This window comes from Myotis daubentonii, chromosome 3, assembly GCF_963259705.1.
Source record: "Myotis daubentonii chromosome 3, mMyoDau2.1, whole genome shotgun sequence".
NCBI classification, from domain to species: Eukaryota; Metazoa; Chordata; class Mammalia; order Chiroptera; family Vespertilionidae; genus Myotis; species Myotis daubentonii.
Window position 1 is genome coordinate 200,442,211 of NC_081842.1, and position 25,891 is coordinate 200,468,101.

At 42.5% G+C, this 25,891-nt stretch overlaps 1 protein-coding gene and 1 pseudogene across 25 annotated transcripts in view; one reads left to right on the forward strand and one right to left on the reverse strand.

Annotated features, from left to right (window-relative positions):
- Positions 1-1,165: 1,165 nt before the first annotated feature.
- Positions 1,166-1,870, reverse strand: LOC132229532 (large ribosomal subunit protein uL30-like; annotated as a pseudogene).
- Positions 1,871-16,984: 15,114 nt separating this feature from the next.
- PUM1 (pumilio RNA binding family member 1) overlaps positions 16,985-25,891 on the forward strand; it is a 128,327-nt gene continuing 119,420 nt past the window's right edge. For 6 of the 25 annotated variants that reach the window (XM_059690442.1, XM_059690445.1, XM_059690446.1 and 3 more), the window contains exons 1-2: positions 17,049-17,201; positions 21,673-22,046. In XM_059690442.1, coding sequence (XP_059546425.1) covers positions 21,684-22,046 — 363 coding nt within the window. In that variant the 5' untranslated portion in view covers positions 17,049-17,201; positions 21,673-21,683. Of the gene's footprint in view, positions 17,202-21,672; positions 22,047-25,891 lie in introns of those variants that run through there. The other 19 variants (XM_059690455.1, XM_059690463.1, XM_059690456.1 and 16 more) reach the window with 10 other exon arrangements.

Sequence of the window (25,891 nt, forward strand, 5' to 3'; positions counted from 1 at the left end):
TTTCTTTCTGAGATGATGAAAACACTATAATTGCTAGCGTTTGCAGATATCTGTAAAGACACTAAAATGCATTACATTGTACACTTTACATGGGTGAATTATATAGTATAGGAATTATATCTCAATAGGTAAGTCTCAACATATTTTAAAAATAACTATCTTAAGTACACATCACAAAACTATTAGAAGTTATTAGTAAAAAGATAAAATTAAAAAGTTGTATATTAAGAAATTGAAAGAAAAACTTTTAAAAAATATATTTTATTGATTTTTTACAGAGAGGAAGGGAGAGGGATAGAGAGCTAGAAACATCGATGAGAGAGAAACATCGATCAGCTGCCTCTTGCACACCCACCACTGGGGATGTGCCCTCAACCAAGGTACATGCCCTTGATGGGAATTGAACCTGGGACCCTTTAGTCTGCAGGCCAGTGCTCTATCCACTGAGCCAAACCGGTCAGGGCTAAAGAAAAACTTTTAAATAAGTCATGAGTCAAAGAAGAAATCACATTGGAAATAAACATACATAGAACTTAATTATTTTAGAGATACTGCACTTAACATTTGTAGATGCAGAGAAAATAGAGTCTTAAGGGAAATGTATGGCTTTAAATATTAATATTAGAAAAAAAAGAAAAGCTGAAAATTAAGGAGCTAAATGTAAAAGAACAAATCAACAGAATAAACCCAGACTTAAGAATATAATAACGAAAAAAGAATATAATAATCAAAATAATTCAGGGTAGAAATCAATTAAATAGAACCAAAGTCAAAAATTGTGTGCAGCCCTGGCTAGTGTGGTTCAGTTGGTTGAGTGTCGTCATGAACAGAAATGTCACTGGTTAGATTCCTGATCAGGGCACATGCCCAGGGTTCAGGTTCAGTCCCTAGTCAGGGCTTGTGTGGGAGGCAGCTGATTGATATTTCTCTCTCACAGCAATGTTTCTCTCTCTCTCTCTCTCTCTCTCTCTCTCTCTCTCTCTCTCTCTCTCTCCCTCCCTCCCTCCCTCTCTCTCTCTCTCTCTCTCTCTCCCTCTTCTTTCCTCTCTATCTAAAAATCAATAAAAACTTATTTTTTAAAAATTGTGTTCTTTTTTCCCCCCAACTTGAAAGCAATTACTGTTTACTAACTGATCAGGATACAAAAATAATCATGGTAGATACCTTAGTTCATCCTTCTAATAAGGCTGTTGATCTGGTGTTCCCTGCTGCCAGCACCTCCCCCTTCTACAAATAGGTTGTCTTTCTCTTCATTCTACCTGTTGGAGAAAATAGCTTGAAGAGTCACAGGAAGTTGCTTCTTTGAAGCATTTTCTAACAGCATAGAGCGCGTGAAACAGATCCACCATGTAGACGATGCGTGAGGGATGATGATCAATGTGTTATGCCAGGGCAATCCGCTTCTTGTTGATTTAGCCATAATTATGCTTGTAGATCAATTCATTAACCTACTTCAAGTTCTAGTACCCCTTCCAAAATATGTTAATTGAGCTTAACAAAGGTGCCATTGAAGATCAGGCGAAGGCAAAGGACCTGCCAACACTCAGACTTATGAGCTCACACCATCTGTACTACTAGGAGGATTCTGACAATAAATGCTAATTTGGGTTCCGCAGGTACACAGAAGTTGCCAGCTTTCTTGCCATCCTGGCCATTTGAATCTCAGTCTGTACTTCTGCCTATATTTCTTGTGATAGCGCTTAGTTTTTTTTTCATAGATAAGTTTCCTCCTTGCCTTTGGAAACATGTCTTGAGTAACCTTCTTTCTCAGATGCTTCATCTTCAGCTCTGTAAAATTTCTTCTCTGTTTCTTACGGGTTTCTGTCATAGCAGGAACCTTCTTTTTCTTCTCTTCTGAACCCTCCATGGTTCCAGATGGAAAAGCGGAAGAAAAATAATTGTTTGTTTGTTTTGACAATCTGACAGAATAGACACATACTTAATAAGGTTTAATGAGAATAAAAAGAGAAGCACAGATAAATACTATACATAAAAAGGGAAACGTAGATTTAAAAAATAAAACTATCATAAACTTTATGCCAATTAATTCTAAATTTGTGTGAAATGAACAAATTTCTAGAAAATATAAACAACTAAAATCGACTCAAGAAAAAAGGCAGATAATCTTTTTAAAAATATATATTTTATTGATTTTTATAGAGAGGAAAGGAGAGGAATAGAAAATCAGGAACATCGATGAGAGAGAAACATCGATCAGCTGCCACCTGCACACCCCGAACTGGGGATGTGCCCGCAACGAAGGTACATGCCCTTGACCAGAATTGAACCTGGGACCCTTCAGTTCGCTGACGCTCTAACCGGTTAGGGCAAGGCAAACAATCGTGTAATGATTAAAATTGTACTCTTGAGCATTTATCTCAGAGAAATAAAAATTACATTCACAAAACAAAACACTATACACGATGGTTTGTGCTAGCTCTACTTGTAATTGCCAAAAACTGAGAACAGCTAAAATGTCCTCAATGATTGAATCTACGGTACATCCATACCACTGAATACTACTTATTTAGCAATGGGAAGGAACAAACTATGGATACATAAAATAGCTTGGATAGAACTCAAAGGAATTATGCTGAGTTAAAACAAAAACAAAAACAAAACACCCCAAACTAATCTTGAAAGGTTACATACTGTATGATTCCATTTCTATAATATCCTTGAGTTAACAAAATTACAGAATGAATTAATGATTGCCAGAGATTAGAAATGGGGAGGTGGTTATGGCTATCAAGGGCAGTAGGAGGGGGCCTTTTGGTGATGGGACAGTTCTGTATCTTGATTGTGGTAATCGTTACACAAATCTTCACATGGGAGAAAGCTGCATCGGAGTGCACACACATCAGCCCACAAATGTGTGCATGCAAACTGGTGACACCTGAATAGCCGTGTGGGTTGGTCAAGGCCCGTTTTCTGGTTTTAATATTGTACTATAGTTAAGCAAGATGTTACCATTGGGGAAAACTGGGGGAAGGGTGCACAGGATCTTCCAGTACATGTTTTTGCAACTTTCTGTGAATCTATAATCCTATATAATAAAAGGGTAATATGCAAACTGACCCTAACAGCAGAGTGACCGGGAATCACTGGTCACTATGACACACACTGACCACCAGGGGGCAGATGCTCAATGCAGGAGCTGCCCCTTGGTGGTCAGTGTGCTCTAACAGTGGGATCTCTGCTCAGCCACAAGCCAGGTTGATGGCTGCCAGTACAGCGGTGGTGGTGGTAGCCTCTCCCACCTCCTCAGCAGCACTAAGGATGTCCAACTGCAGCTAGGCCTGCTCCCCGCTGGCAAGTGGACAACCCCCGAGGGCTGCCGGGCTGCCAGAGGGATGTCTGACTGCCAGCTTTGGCCCAATCCCCCAGGGAGCAGGCCTAAGCCAGCAGGTGGTCATTCTCCCAGGGGTCCCAGACTGCGAGAGGGCACAGGCTGGGCTGAGGGACCCTTCTGAGTGCACAAATTTTTGTGTACAGGGCCTCTAGTTATTTCATAATAGAAAGGTTTTAAACATGGAAGCAGTAAACAATTTCCAACAAAGAGAACACTAGTCCCTGGTGGTTTTAGAGGCAAATTCTATCAACTTTGAAGGCACAGATCATGCTACTCTCCAGATAAAGAAATCACAGGGAGCCCAGATGGCATGGCTCAGTGGTTGAGCATTGACCTGTGAATCAGGAGGTCCTGGTTCGATTCCAGGTCAGGGCACATGCCCAGGTTGGAGGCTTGATCCCAGTGTGGGGTGTGCAGGAGGCAGCCAATCAATGATACTCTCTCATCATTGATGTTTCTATCTCTCTCTCCTCCCTTCCTCTCTGAAATCAATAAAGATATATTTAAAAAATAAAAATAAATATAGGAAATCATATCACCCATTTGTACTTAAGGTCAGACAATCAATGTTTTTCTATCTCTCTCCCTTTCCTTTTCTCTCTCTAAAACAAATAAAAATATATCACTGGGTGAGGATTTATAATGTGAACTGCCTCCCTCCCACATTGGCCTGGACCGGGGATTAAACTTGCAACCTGGGTATGTGCCATGACTGGGAATCAAACCCATGACCTTAAGTACAAATGGGTAATATGATTTCCTATATTTATTTTTATTTTTTTTTAAATAATAGAGGCCCAGTGCACAAAATTCGTGCATCAAGGTGGGGGGGGGCGCAAAGTCTCTCACCCAGGATTGCGAGAGGGCACAGGCCAGGCCAAGAGACCCCACTGGTGCACGATCGGGGTCAGGGAGGGACATGGGAGGTTGGCCAGCTGGAGAGGGACCGCAGGAAGACTTCAGGGCCTGTCTGGTCCATTTCACTAAGCCCCAGTCTGCTGGACCCCAGCAGCAAGCTAACCTACTGGTTGGAGTGTCTGCCCCTGGTGGTCAGTGCATGTCATAGCGAGCAGTTGAGTGGCCTTAGCATATCATTAGCATATTACACTTTGACTGGTTGAACGGATGACTGGATGACCGGACACTTAGCATATTAGGCTTTTATTATAAAGGATATGCAATTTTGCAAGATCATATAGTTGACCATGGACATCTCCACAGAGTGTAAAAGCCAACGAATCTTTTACAATTTTTTTTTTTTAATCTTTACCTGAGGATGTTTTTCTGTTGATTTTTAGAGAGGGTGGAAGCAGGAGTGTGGGGGAGAAACACAGATGTGAGAGAGACACATCAATTGATTGTCTACTGATGGGCCCCAACCTGGGCCAGGCCAGGGATTGAGCCTGCAACTGAGGTATGTATGTGCCCTAGACCAGGAATCAAACCCTGGACCCTTAGGTCCACAGGATGAGCTCTAACCACTGAGCAAACCAGCTAAGGTTCTTTTGTGATTTTGATTCCTGTTATTAATAATAATAATATTCTTCTTCTTAATAATAATGTTATTATTTTCTCCTTATTATTTACTTAGCTCTCATAGGATCTACATGGTTCTCCTTTAGTTCCCCTTTGGGCTTGCTCTGTAACTTTTTCTAACTTCTTGAATTGGATGGTTGGCCTATTCATTATAAGCAATTTTATCTCCTAAAAAATATATTAGTAATAAAGTATATTTAAAATGATACAGACCCTGGCCAGATTGCTCAGTTGGTTAGATCATTGTCCTGACACACCAAGGTTGTAGGTTTGTTCCCCAGTCAGGACACATATAAGAATCAACCAATGAATGCATAAGTGGAACAACCAGTGGATGTTTTTCTCTCTCTCTAAAAAATTATTTTAAAAAATGATATACTTCCCTCTAAATACTGTTTTTGCTTTATTCCAAAATTTATTTTATTTCACAATTTAATATATATATTTTTTTTATTGATTTTAGAGAGAAAGAGAGCTGGAGAGAGAGATAGAATCATTAGTCGGCTGCCTCCTGCACACCCCGCACTGGGAATTGGGCTCTCAACCTGGGCATATGCCCTGCACCGGAATTGAACCTGGGACCTTTCAGTCCACAGGCCAGCCACTCTATCTACTGAGCCAAACCGGCTAGGGCTCCACAGTTTTTGACATGTAGTGTTTTCCTATTATTCATTTGTAAGCACTTTCCTTTACACTTCTAAAAATACAATGGTTACTTAAAAATATAATTTTGCAATTCTGATTGGACAGGGTAGATCTTTGTCTGTTGGTAGAAAGATGAAACCAGAGTCCCCCCCACCATCCTCCTGCTAAAAAAGAAAAAAATGTAATTTAATTTCTAAGTATATAGGAGTTGTAGTTTTCAGTAATAAAAAAGTTTTAAATTTCTTATTTCATGGTTAGGGAACTTGGTCTATGTGGTATTGTTTTTTTGGAATTTGTTGAGGCTTCTTTTATAGTATTACTAGAGGCACAGTGCACGAATTTGTGCATGGTTGGGGTCCCTCGGCCTGGCTGGGCGATCATGGCTGATTGGGGATGGGAGGGTTGGCCAGCCAGGGGGAGGGACTGCGGGAGGTTGCCAGCACGGGATGTTGGCTGTGGGAGTACACTGACCACCAGGGGGCTGCTCCTGCATTGAGCGCCTGTCCCCTGGTGGTCAGTGCGCATCATAGCAACCAGTCGACCGGGTGTTCGGTTGCTTAGGCTTTTATATATACTAGAGGCTCGGTGCACGAAAACTCGGTGGGGGGGGGGTGTCCCTCAGCTCGGCCAGCGCCCTCTCACAGTCCAGGAGCCCTCGGGGGATGTCTGACTGGCGGCTTAGGCCTCCTCCCCAGGCCTAAGTTGGACATCCTTAGCGCTGCTGCAGAGGTGGGAGCAGCTCCCGCCACTGCTGCTATGCTCGCCAGTTGTGAGCCCGGCTTCTGGCTGAGCGGTGCTCCCCCTGTGGGATAGGGCTGAAATCGGCTCTCCGACATCCCCTGAGGGGTCCTGGATAGTGAGAGCGTGCAGGCCAGGCCAAGGAACCCCACTGGTGCACAATCAGGGCCAACGAGAGACACAGGAGGTTGGCTAGCTGGGGAAGGACTGCAGGAGGGCTCCAGGGCATGTCTGGCCCATCTCAGTCCTGATTGGCCAGACCCCAGCATCAAGTTAACCTACTGTTTGGAGCATCTGCCTCCTGGTGGTCAATGCACGTCATAGCGACTGGTTGATCAGTTAACTGTCTGTCCCCTGGTGGTCAGTGCATGTCATAGCTAGCAGTTGAGCAGCCTTAGCACATCATTAGCATATTACGCTTTGATTGGTTGAATGGCTGACCAGTCTACCTGACACTTAGCATATTAGGCTTTTATTATATAGGATAGATGTATGTTCTGTATTTGCTTAAAAAGCTTATGATTTTCTGTTGGTTGGGAATATAATTCTACATATAATACGTTTAGCTCATTAATTGTCTCATTCAGATTTTTGATATTTCTATTTATTTTTGTTAACTTCATCTGTGTATTTTTTAAAAGTTATGTTAAAATCTTGAATTTTAATGATTGATTTACTATTTCTTCCTGCAGTTATATTACACTACTAGAGTCTGTGATATTCATGTATAAAACTTTATGTTACTGCCCTAACTGGTTTGGCTCAGAGGATAGAGCGTCGGCCTGTGGACTGAAGGGTCCCAGTTTTGATTCTGGTCAAGGCCATTTACCTTGGTTGTGGGCACATCCCTGGTAGGGGGTGTGCAGGAGGCAGCTGATCGATGTTTCTAACTCTCTATCCCTCTCCCTTCCTCTCTGTAAAAAAATCAATAAAATATATTTTTAAAAAAGCACTATATGGTACCCATAGTTCATGTTCCACGTTTTTTTTTAACCAATTGCAGCTCACTTTTTTGTCATTATATATAGGCCTATATATCCATGCACCAGTGGGGTCCCTTGGCCTGGCCTGAGGGGATTGGGCCGAAACTGGATCTTCGATATCCTTTGAGGGGTCCCAGATTGCGAGAGGGCGGTTCTCAGGTGGCGCACCCAGGAACCGGGCTCCCTCCTCTCTGGTTCTGGGCGCATCACCAGAGAACTGCAGCTTGGCAGCTCATGCATTGAGCGTCTGCCCCCTGATGGCCAGTGCATGTCATAGCTACTGGTTGGCTGGTCAAATGGCCAGCTGGCCAGCCAGTCGCTTAGGCTTTTATATATATAGATATATTCATATTTAGCTGGTATTTATTTTTATGTGTGTCTCATAATTTCATTCAAATCATAGAGTTCTCATCTTTTATTGGTAAGTTTAACCTCTTTATATTTATTGGAATTACCTTTAAGACTTTTCCCCTATTATATTAGTTTCTATTTTTTATTTACTATACTTTATTTTTTTACTTCTAAAATCTACCCATACCTGTATGGATCCCTGTATCCCCTAACCAGCCAGTACTTGTGCATCTTTCTCATGTGCCATTGGATTCTTCTGCCATTGTTGTGCCCAGATTTCAAGATTCCCAAGGGCCCACCAGGGAGCCAGCCAGTCCGATGCAAAAGCAAAGAGTCCTTCATTTCGAACTAGTTCGGCTCCCCGACCACACTCACCGATTCAACGGTAAGCCCAGTGGCCGAGAGAGAGCGAAGCCTGATGGGATTGTGGGTTTTATAGTAAGGGCAGGGGAGGGGACTGTGAGCCCCGCCGATTGGCCAAGCGCGAGTTGGTGTCTCATTACACAGGATGTAGTCATATTGATGGTGTGCACTTCCCTTGATTACCATTGGTTAGTTTAAAGAAATCCCGGGCGTGGCCAGCAGGGACCTGGGCTTCCGGGAAGAAGGAACTCTCCTGAGCACATGGTGGCTGCCCCAAAAATGGAGGACCCAGGGCAAGATGGAGGGCGTAGCCCTTACCCTGGGGCAAGGTTGAGGGCGTAGTCCTCACTCTTTCACCATGAGGTCATTTATGATCATATTGTCTAGAATTTTAGTTCTGGGATCTTATTCATAAACTTTTTAATTCTCTTTTCCTTTGGAGTTAGCTTTTCTCCTTCTCCCTTTCTTCCTTCCTTTCTTTTGCCAACACTATACTTCCTCCATTTCTTGCCATGTGTTGAATTTGCTTCAGCTTTGTTTTCTTTTATTTATTTATTTATTTATTTATTTATTTATTTTTATTTTTTTATTTTTTTAATTAAATCTTTATTGTTCAGATTATTACATTTGTTCCTCTTTTTTTCCCCCCCCCCATAACTCCCCTCCTCCCAGCTCCCGCCCCACCCTCCGCCCTCACTCCCCACCCACTGTCCTCATCCATAGGTGCACGATTTTTGTCCAGTCTCTTTCCGCATCTCCCACACCCCTTTCCCCCCCAAGAATAGTCAGTCCATTCCCTTTCTATGTCCCTGATTCTATTATGATCACCAGATTATTTATTCACTTGATTCTTAGATTCACTTGTTGATAGATGCATATTTGTTGTTCATAATTTGTATCTTTACCTTTTTTCTCTTCTTCCTCTTCTTAAAGGATACCCTTCAGCATTTCATATAATACTGGTTTGGTGGTGATGAACTCCTTTAGCTTTTCCTTATCTGTTAAGCTCTTTATCTGACCTTCCCTTCTGAATGATAGCTTTGCTGGATAAAGTAATCTTGGTGTAGGTTCTTGGTATTCATCACTTTGAATATTTCTTGCCATTCCCTTCTGGCCTGCAAAGTTTCTGTTGAGAAATCAGCTGACAGTTGTATGGGTATTCCCTTGTAGGTAACTGGGTTTCTTTCTCTTGCTGCTTTTAAGATTCTCTCTTTGTCTTTTGCTCTTGGCATTTTAATTATGATGTGTCTTGGTGTGGTCCTCTTTGGATTCCTTTTGTTTGGGGTTCTCTGCGCTTCCTGGTCCTGTAAGTCTATTTCTTTCACCAGGTGGGGGAAGTTTTCTGTCATTATTTCTTTAAATAGGTTTTCAATATCTTGCTCTCTCTCATCTTCTGGCACCCCTATAATTCTGATGTTGGTGCGCTTGAAGCTGTCCCAGAGGCTCCTTACACTATCTTCGTATTTTCGGATTCTTTTTTCATTTTGCTTTTCCAGTTGGGTGTTTTTTGCTTCTTCGCATTTCGAATCTTTGACTTGATTCTTGCGCTCCTCTGGTCTGCTGTTGGGTGTCTGTATAATATTCTTCATTTCAGTCAGTGTATGCTTAATTTCTAGTTGGTTCTTTATCACAACATCGAGGGTCTCATTAGATTTCTTGAGGATCTCACTACATTTATCGGCAGTCTCACCAGTCTTTTCGAGGGCCTTACTAAGTTTATCGGCAGCTTCTAGACAGTTCTTAAGAGACCTTAAAAGTGTGGTTCTGAACTCAATATCCTCCATTGACAGTTTTGTCCTGTTTCTTTGTCTCCACATTTTTTATGCTTTCTTGGTACACCCCCTAGTGGTCTTTGTGCGCAGTCTTGTTGCCTTTAAGCCTTGATTGATGTCGGCAATACCGGGGGTGATTTGACCTCCAGGCTAACTGGCTATGAGAGTCCGCTGTGTCTGCAGTGGGAGGGCTTCTGTGCTGGATCTCTAGGGTGGTGCTAATCTAGCGTTTGCCTGAGGCTATCCGGCAAATGGTTCTGTGCAGGGCTTGGGCGGGGCGGGTCCCCGGGGATCTACAGGGCGGGCCGGAGGGAGCAGTTATGGCTGCTCTCAGTTCCTTCCCCAGGGGCTCTGCCTCTCAGAGTCCCAGCAATGGCTGCAAACCTCGGAGAGAAAGCTTCCTTCGAGTTCCGACCGAAGCCAGACAGTCCCACTTCTCCCGTTTGAGTCTTGGTCCCCAGAGACTCGCCCAGATCTGGAGCTCAGAGTCTGAAACTCCCTCCCGATTGAAAACAACAACCGCGCCCTCCGCCGCCAGCCCGCTCTGCGCACTCCGCACCTCAGAATTTGACTTAAGCACTGCGCCTCCTCTGAGTCTGGGTATGATATTCTCTTTCCTCCTAGTTGTATAATTTCCACTCAGCCAGCCTTCCTGTGGTTCTGGATGATGTCCGTTCTGTTCTTTAGTTATATCTCTGAAGTGGTTGTTCAAGGGCAGCAATCTCCGGTGTTAACCTATGCCGCCATCTTGGTTTCTCCCAGCTTTGTTTTCATTGAGGCTTTTGCAATGCCCTGAATTGACCTCATTTCTCTTGAGGATGGTGAAGAGACAGACACCACTTCCTCAACCCTCACCTACATTCCAGCCTTAATTTTCCTGAGGTTTCTTGTTTATAATTCATAGTGTTTTGCCGGAAGCCGGTCCATCCTTGCTGCTTGACACAGTCGCTGCAGGAAAGAAACATCTGCACAGCATATGTTTCAAGGGACCTGGCGTATATAGCATACTGTTCTTAATATGTTTGCTCCCCTTAGCACTGTGTGTTTTAACCAAGGTCACCTCTCTGAGAAAGGTTGTTTCCCCAGGTAGGGATTTTTCCCTGAAATCAGGGAGGGGATAAAACTCCTTATCTAAGTGCCAGGTGGGTAGTTAATCACTTTAACTACAAACAATCACGCTTAAGCTACATAATCTTTACTCCCTGGAATGGAGATAAGAAACGCCCTAACCTTTGCAATAGAAATTGACAGGATTAAAATCAACTGGTATAAATACGGATGTAACAAGACAATAAAGACCAGAACTTGGCTGGAGATCCTGGCTAGAGATCCTGGCTAGGCTGCTGATCAACTGAACGCTGTCTCCGTGTCATTCCTTCTTCGCCAACTCCGTCTACACCTTTGGTAACCCCTGGACCTGCTGAGGTTGGACCCCAGCAGTGTTTCTGGAATTTGTGTGTTTATTTTTTCATTAGCTTTGGTAAGTTAGCCTTTTCATGTCAAATATTGCTTCTACCCCAGTCTTTCCTTCCTGCACTTCTGTTTTTCCAGTTCTATACAGCAGTTAAACTGTGTCATTCTCTCCTCTGTGACTTACCTTTTCTCTTCTTTTGCCTTTTGATGTTTCATTCATTTATATTTACTCCTGGCCTCTAAGTTTATTAATCCTCTCTTTAACAGCATTTACTCTGCTGTTAAACCCAATCCACTGGGTTATTTATGTTTATTATGTTTTATCAGTTATGGAATTTTCACTTAAGTTGTTTTGTATACTTTTTACTTTTCGGCAAAAATTATCAATCTATTTATCTTCTTGAATATAATAAACAATGTAATGACTATAATATCTGGGGTTCTTTTGGGTCCTTTTCAATTGTCTTTTGTTGCTGTTGGTTTTTGTTCATGTTATACTAGAGGCCCCGCGCATGAAATTCATGCATTGGGGGATATGCCTCAGCCTGGACTGAACCCTCTCCAATCAGGGACCCCTCAGGAGATGTCTGACTGCCTCTCGCAATCCAGGACCGCTGGCTCCTAACCACTTGCCTGCCTGCCTGCCTGATCGCCCCTAACCTCTCTGCCTGCCTGCCTGATCGCCCCTAACCTCTCTGCCTGCCTGCCTGATTGCCCCTAACTGCTCCCCTGCTGGCCTGATCGCCCCTAACTGCCTCTGCCTCGCCCAGCACCCGTGACCCAGAATTCCCTCCTCCGGCTGGTGCAGGAACCCAGGACCCGGGCTTCCCTCCCTCTGGCCAGCTGCAGGCACTCAGGACACGGGCCGGCTTCGCCTGGGCCGGCCACAGCCGCAGGGGACCGTGGCGGGCAGCTTTGCCCGGGCTGCAGCTGCAGGCGCCCAGGACTATGGGGTGGGCAGCTTGTCCTTCTCCCAGGCTTCAGCCTGGCTGGTCTCCATTCCTCTCTCCCCAGTGTTGAGTGTCTGAGCCGTTACCACGTGACAGCGTGAGGGTGTGATGACCATTTGCATATTAGCTCTTTATTATATAGGATTGTCTTCAATATGAGTGATAATTTTGCTTGTTGACTGAATATTGTATTTGCATAATTGTTCATAGAAACAATTTGAGGCCTAGGATGATGATATCTTTAACAAGAGCAGGTTCACTTTGTTTTCCGCCACGTACCTGGAGGCAATAACATTCTGAGGTCACCTTAATAAAATTTCAGGCTTTGAGATCCTAGTTCAAAGCTGAGTTTTAATCTCTGTAAGAGCTTGTCTACCCCATTCACCTTTGCTTTTAGAGTGCAGTCCCTTGGGATCCTAATCCAAAGTAATAGTAATTTACTAGGTGCTCTCTCTCTGAGCAGGGTCTGGACTCTAGTTTGTTTTCCCATAACTGCCCAGGCTGTTAAAAGCACTACTCAGTCTCTTAACTACCTCCCAGGAAATTCCCACCTGGAAAAGTAGTCCTAAATGTGGGGCTTAAATTCCACTTTCCCTCTTTTTCATTTCATTTCAGAATGAAATCATGGAACACAGCACCTGGTAAGATTCTGGAAATTCTGTAATTTTCTCATGTCGTCTATGTTTCCTCCTCTTACATTTTTTCCCATTATAGCTACTCCACACTCTCCAGTGTCCTTACTGCACGGGGTTAAATGCTTTATCTGCTTTATTTCATTTAGTACTAATTTGTTAACTTTCCAATGATTTCAAGAGTTTAGGTTTTTCTCGTTTACCAGTTTTCCTCAGTGGGAGAGTGGTCAGAATTATCTAGTCACCAACACTGGAGGCCCAAACCCTCCCTCACTATGAAAAACACACTCTAATAACCAAGATTTTCCAGGAAACCAAATGACAATGGAAATGCTAACAGTGTAACCATTTCCAAGAAACAAAAGAACTGTGGGAACGTGCCACCCAAGACAGATTCTACAAATACCCCAAAACACAATTGTAACATAGTTGCAAGAGCAACTGAAACCAACATTGGAAACAAAGTATCTTTTCAGATAAGTGGGAGTATTTCAGCTTTGTTTGAGAATATTTTATATTTAGTTTGCCACATGGTTACTTTTATAGCCAATAGCAGTTGGTTGTAAGAGAGAATGTAAGACTGTGGAATTGAATAGTATTTGTCCATTCTGGGATTTGTTCTCAGCTGTCAGCATGGCCAGGTTGGTGGACTCACCAGTGAGCCTCGGACCATATAGTTTGACAATCACGACTGAAGGAAGTAGTCAACATTTGAAATTTTTATTTTATTTTATTTTTTTGTTTTTTTTCCCCCCTCTATGCCCTCTTCCACCTCTCCCTCTGCCCCCCAACATTTGTAATTCTTAAACCAAGGCTTTTAAAAATGGTCTTCACTAAATTTTTCTGTCTTGAGATCTCCGTCTTTCTCTGATTAGGTTGCAATGGGATGGATTTGGTTTCTACTGATTAGAGTTAAAATACCCTTCTCAAATCCACCTTAATCCTCACTCCATCTTGATAAGATTTTATGAGTTTAACCAGAAGAATTGTGAAAATTCCTAAGCTTTAGGAATGATTTCAACATCCTCTAGACCAGACAATTCTCAGCAAATAGCTTTAGATAACATTTTTGGTTAAATGCAAATCTTGTTCCTTAACTTCCTTAAGCTTCAGTTTCTCATTTTTTAGAACAGGAATAAAAAGGGGGGATAAATGGTGATGGAAAGAGACTTGACTTGGAGTGGTGAACACACAATACAATATTCAAAGGGTGTATTATAGGATTGCACCCCTGAAACCAATATAATTTTATTAACCAATGTCACCCCCAATAAATTCAATTAAAAAGTGTAATGGGAATAATAATGTCCAGGTCATAGGTATTTGGGGAGTTTTATATGAAACGAGAGGCCCGATGCATGAAATTCGTGCAAGAGTAGGCCTTCTTTCTCCCGGCTGCTAGCACCGGCTTCCCTCTGGCACCCGGGACTGGGCTTCTCTTGCAGCCCCGGCTTCATCTGGAAGGTTGTCCAGAAGGACGTCTGGTCTAATTAGCATATTACACTTTTATTATTATAGATAATGAATATAAAAGCCCTAGGATGTCTCATGAATTTGTTGGAGGTGATGCTCTGATAGGGTTATTTTGGGCTGGACAGGGTCCAATGGTCCTTTGGAACAATTCCTTAAGGGAGACCAGAGCTGGGTAATTAGCATTCTGTTGGGATTACAGCATTTGACTGGGGAGGGGCCTGAACTGGGAGTGGTACCACATGGCTGTGACTAAACTGATATTAGAATTTCTATACTGAGTAATGAAAGTTAAAGCTTAAAACTAAGGAGTTAGCCATGGATCTCAGAATGAAATCATGGAGCACAGCACCTGGTAAGATTCCGGAAATTTTGTAATTTTCTCATGTCGGCTATGTTTCCTCCTCTTACATATTTTCCCATCATAGCTACTCCGCACTTTCCAGTTTCCTTACCCCGCGGGGTTAAATGCTTTATCTGCTTTATTTCATTTAGTACTGTTAAATTATTAATCTCATGTTCCATGGGGTGGGGGAATGAGGCTTAGAGAGGTTATTTCTGGTCTGGCTTAAGAGCTGGATCTATGAATATAACTGTCCTAGTGTATTATTCGTAGGGTTGTTGAATTTGAGAGTTGACACTAAATGGCTGTTGAATTCATTCATTTAACAAACATTTAATGAGCAATGACCATATGCCCTGTACTATGTTGGTCTCTGGGGCTTCAGAGATGAATATTAAGACTGCAATGACAATAAAACAGTTATTTATTGAGTACTAATTCTGTGCCAGTCACTTGATGTCTGGTAGTTCCTTTAACCATTATAACCACCCTGTGAGAAGAGTATTGGTATCCTCATTATGCAGAGGATGGAGTTGAGATTCTGGGATTCACTGAAGGTCACTCAGCCAGGATCTCTAAATTCCAAGTCTTCCCCGTCCCCTGCACACCCCAGAAATAAAAATCTCACTATTTTATTTTTAAAGTAAAAGTAACATTATTTTCCACCCTGGTCAAGGTGGCTCAGTTGGTTGGAGCATTGTCCTGTACACTGAAAGATCTCGGGCTTGCTTGATTCCCAGTCAGGTCACAGCCCTGGTTGGTGTGAGCTTCATCTAGTGCTCCAATAGGTTGCCACTTTGATTCCAGGTCAGAGCACATGCCAGGATGCAGGCTCCATCCGTGGGCGAGTCCTGGAGGCAGCCAATTATCAATGTTTTAATCTTTCTCCCCCTCTCCCTTCCTCTCACTCTAACATCAATAAAACATGTTTTTGGGTGAGGACTAAAATAATAATAATAATGATAAAAATATAACATTATTTTAAAAATAAAAATAATATATATGCAAACAATGTAATCAATGAGTGCTAATTTTCTCACAAAATATGTTTTTTACACAAAACTTGCTAAAACAGGGTGTTAATCATTTACATTTTTACAAGTGTATTTAATAGATGAAAATATTATATTTCAAAGTTGCATTTATTATTATTGCATTTCTCACTTTTTACAGGTTTATGAGATCTATTTGCACATACCATAAACTTCATTCATCTAACGTGCACAGTTCAGTGGTTTTTAGTGTATTCTCAGAGTTGTAGCAAACATCGTTACAATCTAATTTCGAGACCTTTTCAACACCCCCCAGAAAACCTTTACCCACTGGCAGTCCCTCTCCATTCTCCCTCCTCCACCTCTCAGCCCCAGGTTAGTTATCTTTTATGTGTTTCTTGGCCATTTTATGTCTATCTCTTTTGGATTGCTCTTTTTTGATTGCTCAGAGAAGTTCTGAATTGATCATGAAGATGAACTATTTATCTATGTCTGGAAATATTTTAAAGCTATTTTCTCATTTGTTCTTTTTTGTTGCTGGCATCTCTTACTGTAAAGATGTTTAAATTTCTTTTAAGTTTAAAAATGATTTATTGATTTTGATTCATTATAAACATTCCCTCCTTCCATTATAAAGCTTTCCCCCCGTATATCTTTTTTTCTGGTTTCTTATAATACTGTAGTTCGCCTAAGTTTTCAATCCATCTTGGGTTTAGTTTAAGGTAGAATAACTGTATCTTATCAACTACTACTGATTGGGGAAAAATCACTTTAATCAAATTCCTATTCATTTTCGAAAACGGACAGAATGACCACAGCTAACACTGATGGAGCCCTTGCAAGTCGGGTCAGCCTTATGTTTACGGTTTCAGGTTCTGCGATCGTCGTGAAATTTTTAATCATTGGGGAAAAGGGACCCCGCACCTTTGGTTATGGACGGAGAGGCTCCGCTTACAAGCCGCAGACACTGGACTGAGCCCTTTGCAAATACTATTTCGCTTAACCCCCTAGGCAATTGCGGGGTAGCCGTTTTCATGTCCCTCTTCATGTTGCAAACGGGGCCATCCATGGAGCCAGGAAGACGAAATCAGCCTCCGAACCAAAGAGCTGCAGCAAAGGTTTCGATCCCAGCACCTGTCACGCCCGAGCCTGGGGGTGGGGGGGGGGGTGTCAGCGTCCGGGAGCGAGGCAGCCGGTTACAATCGGGGTGAAGGCGGGTGGGCGCGGGGGCAGGAGGTGCGGGGTGTAAACTCCCAAGGCCACCCGGTGGAGCGCCCCTGCCTTGACCCCGCGTGCCCAGCTCCGTGTCGCGCGCTCCGGGGCGGGCCCGCGGGACCTTGCCTTCTGCCCGCGGCCGCGCGCGCTCGCCCAGCAGGCGGGCCCTCACGCGCGCCGCGGCCGTGCCGCCTGCGAGTTCCCCAAGTTCACACAGGCCTCGGGTTGGCATGGCAACCAGGCAACCTGTTCCAGAGCCGCCTGCCTTCTCCGCGCACGCCGCGGCCACTGCCGGAGCCGGGGCCAGAGCCCATCCCATGATGCACCGCGCCAGCCCCGTCCCCAGTGGGCCGCCATGTTGTCGGAGTGAAAGGTAAGGGGGAGCGAGAGCGCCGGAGAGAGAAGAACGGGGGGCTGAAATCCATCTTCATCCTACCGCTCCGCCCGTGAGTATCCGCACCCCGCCGGCCCTAAACGCGGCTCCGGACCCCCAGCGAGCAGATTGTCCCGTTGTATTGGTGTTTGAAAGCGACTGGGGGGACGAGAAGGGCTTTGGAAAAGCCGCCGGGGCCCTGGCGCTGGCTCCTCGCTCGATGTTCCTCGTACATGTTTTGGAGTCAGCAGCAAGGCCCCTATTGTTATCAAAGGAGGGAGGGGGTGGGGAGCGGGGTCGAAACGAGGAAAATGCCGGGGGTTTGGGCCTTGGCCCAGGGCATAGCCGTCCCTCCACATTTCTGTTCGGCCCCTTTGGAACCCCCGAAGATTGATGTTGCCATTTGGGTTGCTTTTTTTTGATGGGTTTGCGAAGCCCCGAGTCTTCTGTGTGGCCATGAAGTGTGGTTTCGTGCCCCTCTGATTTTTTTCGACTTCTCGGGCTTCCGCGGCAGCGCCGAAGCGGGAGGAACAATACATAAATCGCTTAAGCGGCGGCCACGGCCCTGGGCTGCCGGCGAGACCGCCGTGGGGGAACTCTGCGAGCCGAATGTGGACCGGGAGCGATCAGGAAGTTTCGGACCGGGTGTTCGGCTGCTGGGTGCCTGTGGCCTTTTGTTTCCGTGAGAGCTGGTGCTTTCGGCGTCTGCTTCCTCTCTGGTCCTCCCCGGCTGGTGCGTGTGTGTCTGAACTCGCAGAGGGGCTCGCCCCGCGGCCGTGGGAAGGCAGATCCACGGTGCGAGGTAGTTGTAGTCCTCGCACACGTTCTGGGTAAACAGATCATTTATTCCGCTTGTCGGTACCACTCCCAGGTCCAGGGGTGAATCCACTCCTGCAACTTTTTCTTCCCCCGTGGCCTCCCCCCCCCTCCCCCCCAGACACGCTCGCTCAACATTATCAGGGAAGGTTCTCTCCTCGCCGCAACTTGAAGGGTTGTTACTTTTCATTGTTCAGTTACAGAAGACACTGTTTTTAGTTGTCGATACAATCCGTTCCCTTCATACTCTTTTTAAGAGTGATGATAGTTTATGAGGCTTCTTTGGGGCTCTGTTCTAAAGGCATTTACGTTTGAAGCCGTCGGTTTGTACATTTAGCTTTTGGTCTATTTCATGAAAGTCAAAAACAAAGCAAAACCCATAAAAACTCACCAAGACACGCCCTCCTCCAGGAATATGTAGTTTTGATGCATTTTTTTTTTTTTTTTTTTTTAGTAAGCAAAATACCAGGCATGTGATCCATTGCGAATTTCAACTTTATAAAATACTCTTGTTTACCTGGATTTTTGGGACATACTCACGGGATTCTGAACTTTGAGTTAGTATTTCGCCTTCATGGAATTCATTTTGTCTGAGGCCATAGTTTTTTTTTTTCTTCAAGTTGGGTTTGAAGTTTAATTTGGGTTTGCGGTGAATTGTTTTAAATGTATGACCATAAACTCCCCCCCCCCCCCCCCCCCCAGGGTGGTAAAAAATAAACACCTTTCAGAACACTAAGCATTTTTGTAGGAAAAAAAGATGGGCCATGGAGATAGATTAAATCGTGTTCCTTTGTTTGAAATCTGTGTGTTATTTAAAAAGACAACCAACTCGTGATGTAAACAGTTTGAAAACTGGAGGAGTAATTAGAATCAGCCCTTATTTCTAGTTGCTTAAAATACTAATATTTATCATGTGCCATTTGTAAACAAGGCACATTTGAAATGCTACACACAACTTTTTAATGGACTTTGAGAGTTCTCTAAAAGGCATCAGCAGTTTGAATGTTTTCTAATATTTAAGTGACCGATTAAAACATTTTTGTGCTTTAGTTGCCAAGATATTACAAAATTACCCAAAACATGTTAATTTGCTCACTTTCAAACTGTCCCTCCTGCCAGGTTTTCTCTTTGAGAAAACTGCCTTGCTTCATTAGGTAAAGCAGGAAGTCCCAGGGCAGATAGCTCTACAAAAGCCAATTGTTTTGTTTGAACATTTTTATAGGAATCGCCCCCCCGCCCCCCATCCTTTGTTGGAATGAAGTTGTGTTCAATGTGTTTCAGAGGTACAACACCCTTTCCATATGGAAAGTCTTTGCTAGATAAGTATTATGGCAAATCTTTTATTTCAGAAAAGATTGCTTTGGCTGTTTTAGGAATTTCTCAGGGACTGGCGTGCCATAATGGCCTTCACTGATGGTAACCGAATTCCTGGGGTCGCAGCATAGTGACTTTATGTTTACAAAAAACTTTTACATCTATTTTATTTTGATTCAAAATCAAACTTGTGAAGCATAAAGGAAGGATTTTTATCATTTTCTAGATGAGGAAACAGCCTCAAAGAGGTTGCTAGTTTAACGGTAAAACTTGGGGTTTGGAATTCTTGGCTTGCCTTCTAAAACAAAGACTGTCAGATTGATACTACCTTGTAGAAGAAAATGGAACTGGCTACTACCATTGGTAATAGGAAGGCAAGAAGTTCTTTTGAAAATCAAACCGGAAGGCATTAGGCTGGTTAGCACTTTGCAAAGATTGATGTAAACACTGCAATGACTATGATTTTGGTACTTACCCACGGACACAGTTCAATACATGAAAGCAGAAACAGAACTCTAGAAAGCTAAACTAACTCGGTAGGCTAGTAAGGCTCTGATGTATTGGAATTGTTACTGAGACTAGGCATTTCCAAATTAGGCTTTGAACAAATGACAAATTCCGCTGTGCCTTTTTTTTACGTCTGGCTTCAAAACATGAATTAGTTGTGAGAAGCAAATGCTTCTTTAGAGAAGGTTTAATTATCTATAAAGAAAGAATAGACTTCTCATAACTCTTGTGGGTCTGTTTTTGAAATGTTACAGTTGGGTTAGGGAGAGAGAAGGCATTTGTAGCAGTTAAGTTTATAGCCTTGAAATCAGTTTCTATGGACAGATGTGTTCTAATTGGTCACAGGTTAATTACTTTGTAGCATTTTTTTTTTTTTGCACCTACAGGGTGTCAAGTGTTATAGCTTATGTACAAATGTAGTACAAATGTAGTTTTTTATATTTAAGAGACTTAAATAGTAATGTTTCACAATAACAATTTGGCGGTTCTTTGTTCAGCCTTCCAGAGAAGGAAGAGTAGCAGATGAGGGTGAGAGAAATAGTATATCTGTGTTGATGTACTGGGGTGTAGCAAGGGGCTAATAGAAAGAACTAGACTTGGATGCAAAACAGACTTACGTTTGAATCCCTTATCCATACTCACTAGCTGAATGGCTTTGTGCATATCACATAACTTTTCTGTCCCTTAATGTTTTCATCTGTAAAATAGGGATGATTAAATAAAGTCTGCAGTATATTTGCCATACAGTTATTGTGTTGAGGCATCTGATCGATCTATCGATCTATTTATCTATCTATGGAGAGTGGGGAAAGGAGAAGGGAGATACATCATTGTGAGAGGAAAACATCGATCAGTTGCCTTCAGTACAACTGACCAGTGATCAAACCCACAACCTGGGTATATGCCCTGACTGGGAATTGAACCTGAGACCCTTCGGTGTATGGGAGGATGCTCCAACTAACTGAGTCATACCAGTCAGGGCATGTTTATATATATATATATATATATATTTTTTTTTTGGTTGTTGTCGTTTTTACAGTGAGGCTTTCTACTCTAGCATTCGGTTTGGTCTCATCCTGTTTATAGGAGTCAAAGTACTAATGGAATAATGTGATTGCGATTATAATTGTAAATTATTGGTAAAAATGTTGACCCTCCCTCCCAACCCCCCATCAATAGCAGCTGAGGATAAGTTTCAGGCTAAGAACGTTCTGTTGCTTTTCTGGGTCAGGGGGCCTTATTGTTTCTTCAAGGAGCATCCTATGAATTTGTTGGACATTTTAAAGGGTCCAGTCAAGTTTTAGACAGTCTGAGTCATTGCTAATTATATATGGGGTTTGGATTTTTGTTTGGTTTATTTATTACCTTATATCTGCTTTAGCATTAAAATATCTAAAGTGATATTTGATACAGCTCTTGCTTATTTAAAAAGTATCGCCATAGTTGGCTTAAGGTGTAAATAAGTTGAAGTTTAATTCTATATTGTTTCCTTTGATAACAGAATAAGTTTCCCTGAAGTTGCCATGTTGAGTCCTGATCTGCATACCTTGTCTGAGTACCTGCCACCAACCACACTTATTCACACACACAGCACACACACACACACACACACACACACACACACTCAGCAACTTAAAAGTGGAGGTTTCAGTTTAGAAAATAGTGTTGTTTATTTTAAAATATATAGCTGCTTGGTATGAACTAGTTGTAGATGATATATCGCAAAAGACATGGAGCTCACTTTTATCTTGGTGTATGTCAAGTAATGTTTTAAAAGTGCAAGTTTTAGGGGGCAGGAGCGGGGTGGAGGGAGTCATTGGGGGAAAAAAGGGGACATCTGTAATACTTTCAACAATAAAGATGAAAAAAATGCAAATTTTAACTATTTGTAACTTTTTTGTCCTTAGGTGTTGGTGGAATGAGCGTTGCATGTGTCTTGAAGAGAAAAGCAGTGCTTTGGCAGGACTCTTTCAGCCCCCACCTGAAACATCACCCTCAAGAACCAGCTAATCCCAACATGCCTGTTGTTTTGACATCTGGAACAGGGTCGCAAGCGCAGCCACAACCAGCTGCAAATCAAGCTCTTGCAGCTGGGACACACTCCAGCCCTGTCCCAGGATCCATAGGAGTTGCAGGCCGTTCCCAGGACGACGCTATGGTGGACTACTTCTTTCAGAGGCAGCATGGTGAGCAGCTTGGGGGAGGAGGAAGTGGTGGAGGCGGCTATAATAATAGCAAACATCGATGGCCTACTGGGGATAACATTCATGCAGAACATCAGGTAAAAAAAGTTCACTATTTCAGCTTTGAAACTCTTTTGTAATCAATCTGCTTTTAGTGAATGTCTTCAAAAGCCTAAATTGCTAATTTCATGTGGTCTAAATTAAATAGTCACTTGTTTTAAAGGATGATTGTTTTAATGTCACTAGGTCATATCAATCTGGTGCTAAATAGTAAATGACCAATTCTTTAAAAAAAAGACTTAAGATTGTTATAATGTGCACATTACATTTGTAGGTATGTTTAATAATACGACTATTTTTCCTCTTTATATTCTTTTAAGAACTCTTTGGGCTGTTTATAGATCATATACATACAGTGAGTGGGGCCTTGACTTAACGAGTTTAATTCGTTCTGTGACGGAGCACGTAACTCAAATAACTCGTAGGTCAAATCAACAGTGAAAGAGTGAGACACGTGATGCTGGGCTGGTCTTGTGGCGTTCACTGTGACATTCACTGCGCCAACTAGCGGTGGGGTATCTGAAGCTGGCTCGTAACCCGAATTTTAGCTCGCAACTCAAAGCAAAAAATCGGCCAAGAGACAGCTCGTATCTCGAAAAACTTGTTAGTCGGGACACTCGTAAGTCAAGGCCCCACTGTATTTTCGAGCCTTTCCTGTTGGGTGAGGGTGACTTTTGTTTTTTACGATGTTATAGTTGAAAGTAGTAGGAAGTTGGTAACAGATCAGCTGCTCAAGTGAAATTTATTTGACGTGGAAATGATATGTAATGTTTTGTGTCAGAGAGGAGTGGTTGTGGCTTTTAGATTTTAACCATCTTCATTCTCTTGTCCTAAGACTTGTTTCACTTGGTTAATTTTAACATGCTTACCTTTACAAATCCAGAAACATACCTGGGATCACAGCATATTTTACTGAGAAGAGTATCCTGATCTGTATTTCCTAACTTCCTGATAGTGATGAAAGGATGCGGTTCTCAACCTGTGGGTCGCGAACAATGAAAATACATCCTGCGTATCAGATATTTACATAACGATTCATAACAGTAGCAAAATTACAGTTATGAAGTAGCAACGAAAATAATTTTATGGTTGGGGGTCACCACAACATGAGGAACTATATTAAAGGGTTGCGGCATTAGGAAGGTTGAGAACCACTGGTAGGATGTTTTAATCAGGCTATTCTTTGAAATTGTACACAGGTTGAATTTGCAAAGGTTCATTTTATATTGCTACTATGTGAGTACTGACTAGCAAAAAGAACTGACATCTGTCACTAGGCCTCTAGTGCTTCTGTTCTGCTTCAGAAACAAATTAGGCACAAACATATTTGCAAATCTGAAGTCTCAGTTGTGCTTCCCTTGTCCCTTCAAAAAAGTAGCCTATGTACCATAGTAGAAATCAAGAGGGGGAATTTATCATCTTATTCCACAGAAATATATTGAGCACATTGATCAGTGGTCTTCGGTTTACTCAACCAATCATCAATATCAGTGCTGCTTCATAAACACCTATGTGTAGGTGAGAGGGATACTTAGAAGTATGAGTATACGGGGTTTCTTGTGAAACTTTTAAGGCACTATATCTGTTTTCTATTTTCTTGCAGTAGTTGAGGGGGTCATATTTTATTCATGTCAATATCCCAGTTCCTAGAATTTGGCATATAATAGAGTTTCAGAAATTTATTGAATGTATGAGTACCTAATCCTTTGGCCTTAAAATAAAGTTGGGGAAAAGGACATTGTCACAAAGATATAGGCCTTGAGTGCCAGGCTAAAATTGCATTAAGTAGGTTGTTGTTGTTTTTTTTTTTAATGTATTTTTATTGATTTCAGAGAGGAAAGGACAGAGAGAGAGAGAGAGAGAGAAACATCAATGATGACAGAGAATCATTGATCAGCTGCCTCTTGCATGCCCCTCACTGGGGATGGAGCCTGCAACCCAAGGATGTGCCCTGACTGGGAATCAAACCATTTATAGGTCGACGCTCAACCACTGAGCCACACTTGACGGGCTGGCGTGGCTTTTAGTAATGTTTTGGAAAGATTGAGTCGGCAATAAGGTTGGAGTGGGTAAGGGGTGATACTAGTTGGATAACAACTCTAACAGTTCTGGTATGAGCAATGGAAAAAGAAGGTATGGATGGTACTGAGAAATACACTGAATTTGGTGATTGAATTAGAAATCTTAGGTCTTGGGGAAAATGAAGTAATACAGGAAAAGGAATACAAAAGGGGATATGATTTGGGGACAAGGTAATTAAATTTAGTAGTATACATGTTGAGTAAGATTTAGGCAGCTGTACATGGAGAGAGAGAGAGAGAGAGAGAGAGAGAGAGGGAGAGAGAGGGAGAGAAAGACAGACACACAGACCAAGGTAGGGAGGTGTTGAATTGCACCCATAACAGTTCTGTTGGGTTGGACACATGATATAATCAAGAGCATTTAGGGAATTGAGGGTAGTTGCTATGCTGCAGATGTTGGTCACACACACAAAAAGTCATTCCAGTGTATTATAATTTATTGGTTTTGGTGTTGATCTCACCTCTTGGACTGAACTATGCTGGGGCAGAGGCTATTGTATTTGTCATGTCTCTTTCCCAGGTGGTGTCTGAAATTTTTGTGTTGATTGAATGAGGGAAAAACCACTAAGTTCTTCAGATTTGCACCAGGTAAAGTAGTGGAACTTAGAGCTCAGATATTCTGTTGGGAAATACGTGGCAGTAGGTAAAGGCCACTTAGACAAGCAGTAGCGGTGAATGTAATGTAGTTAAAGAGTTGAGGGGCATATCTCTAGGTCAATGGTTCTCAACCTTGGCTGCACATTAGAATCACCTGGGAATCTTTTTAAAATCCTGATTTCTGGGCCTCATCCTCTGGAAATTCTGTTTGTTACTAATGTTGTGGCCTCACCCCATAACAAAGAAACAGAATTTCCGGAGGATGAGGCCCAGAAATCAGGATTTTAAAAAGATTCCCAGGTGATTCTAATGTGTAGCCAAGATTGAGAACCACTGCTCTAGGTGAATCACTGCCCTCAGTAGCTACTGTTAAGATTGGAATAAGGTGTCTCTGTCAGGTGGGAGTACAAAAGAGGTTGAGAATCACTGATGATGATAAATAGATTTACTGAGCACTTATGTTCTAGGAGGTACTGGCTATATATTTCCTGTATTTAATCCTCAGAAAAGTCCCATGAGGGAAGTAATACCCTTTTCTGAGAGATGAGAAAATGAAGTGTAGTTACCAGGTAGAACCTGGTTTTTAAATTAGGTTTCTGATTCCAGTGCCCATGCTCTCTTTATATTTCTGCCTCCTTAAACATATTTCTAGCCTTAAAAATTAAACCAAACTAAACTATTCCAACAAAGTAACGCATCCTAAATAATTACTTTGCTTTAATTTTAGAGATGATAAACTTGATAATAAGGAGCTGGATACAAATGTTGACTTTTCTCCTATAATTGCAAGAGCTCTCCCTTTCCCCCACAGGAGCAATCATGCTAACATTTTTCCAGTTTTGTTTTTATTATGTGTGTATTCTTTTTATAAAATTTACCTTTATTGTTGAAAGTATTTCACCCCTTTGTTTTCTTCCCATTGACCCCCCTCCACCCTACATGCTTATTCTAAGTAGAAATTGTGGGAAACTTTTCTCTGTTGAGACAGAATGACTCAATATAAAGTGATACTAGTGCCAGCACATTCTGCAATACCAAGAGTTTATTTGAGCCAAATTGATGATGTGCTGGGAGGAAGGATCTCAAATGCTTCTGGTCTCCTTTTTGGTGGGCCTATTGCCTTTGGAGTGCGCCCCTCCCCCCTTTTCATTTTGGAAGTATGTTTATTAGAGCTGGGGACAGTGAAACAGGAAAGGCTTAGGATA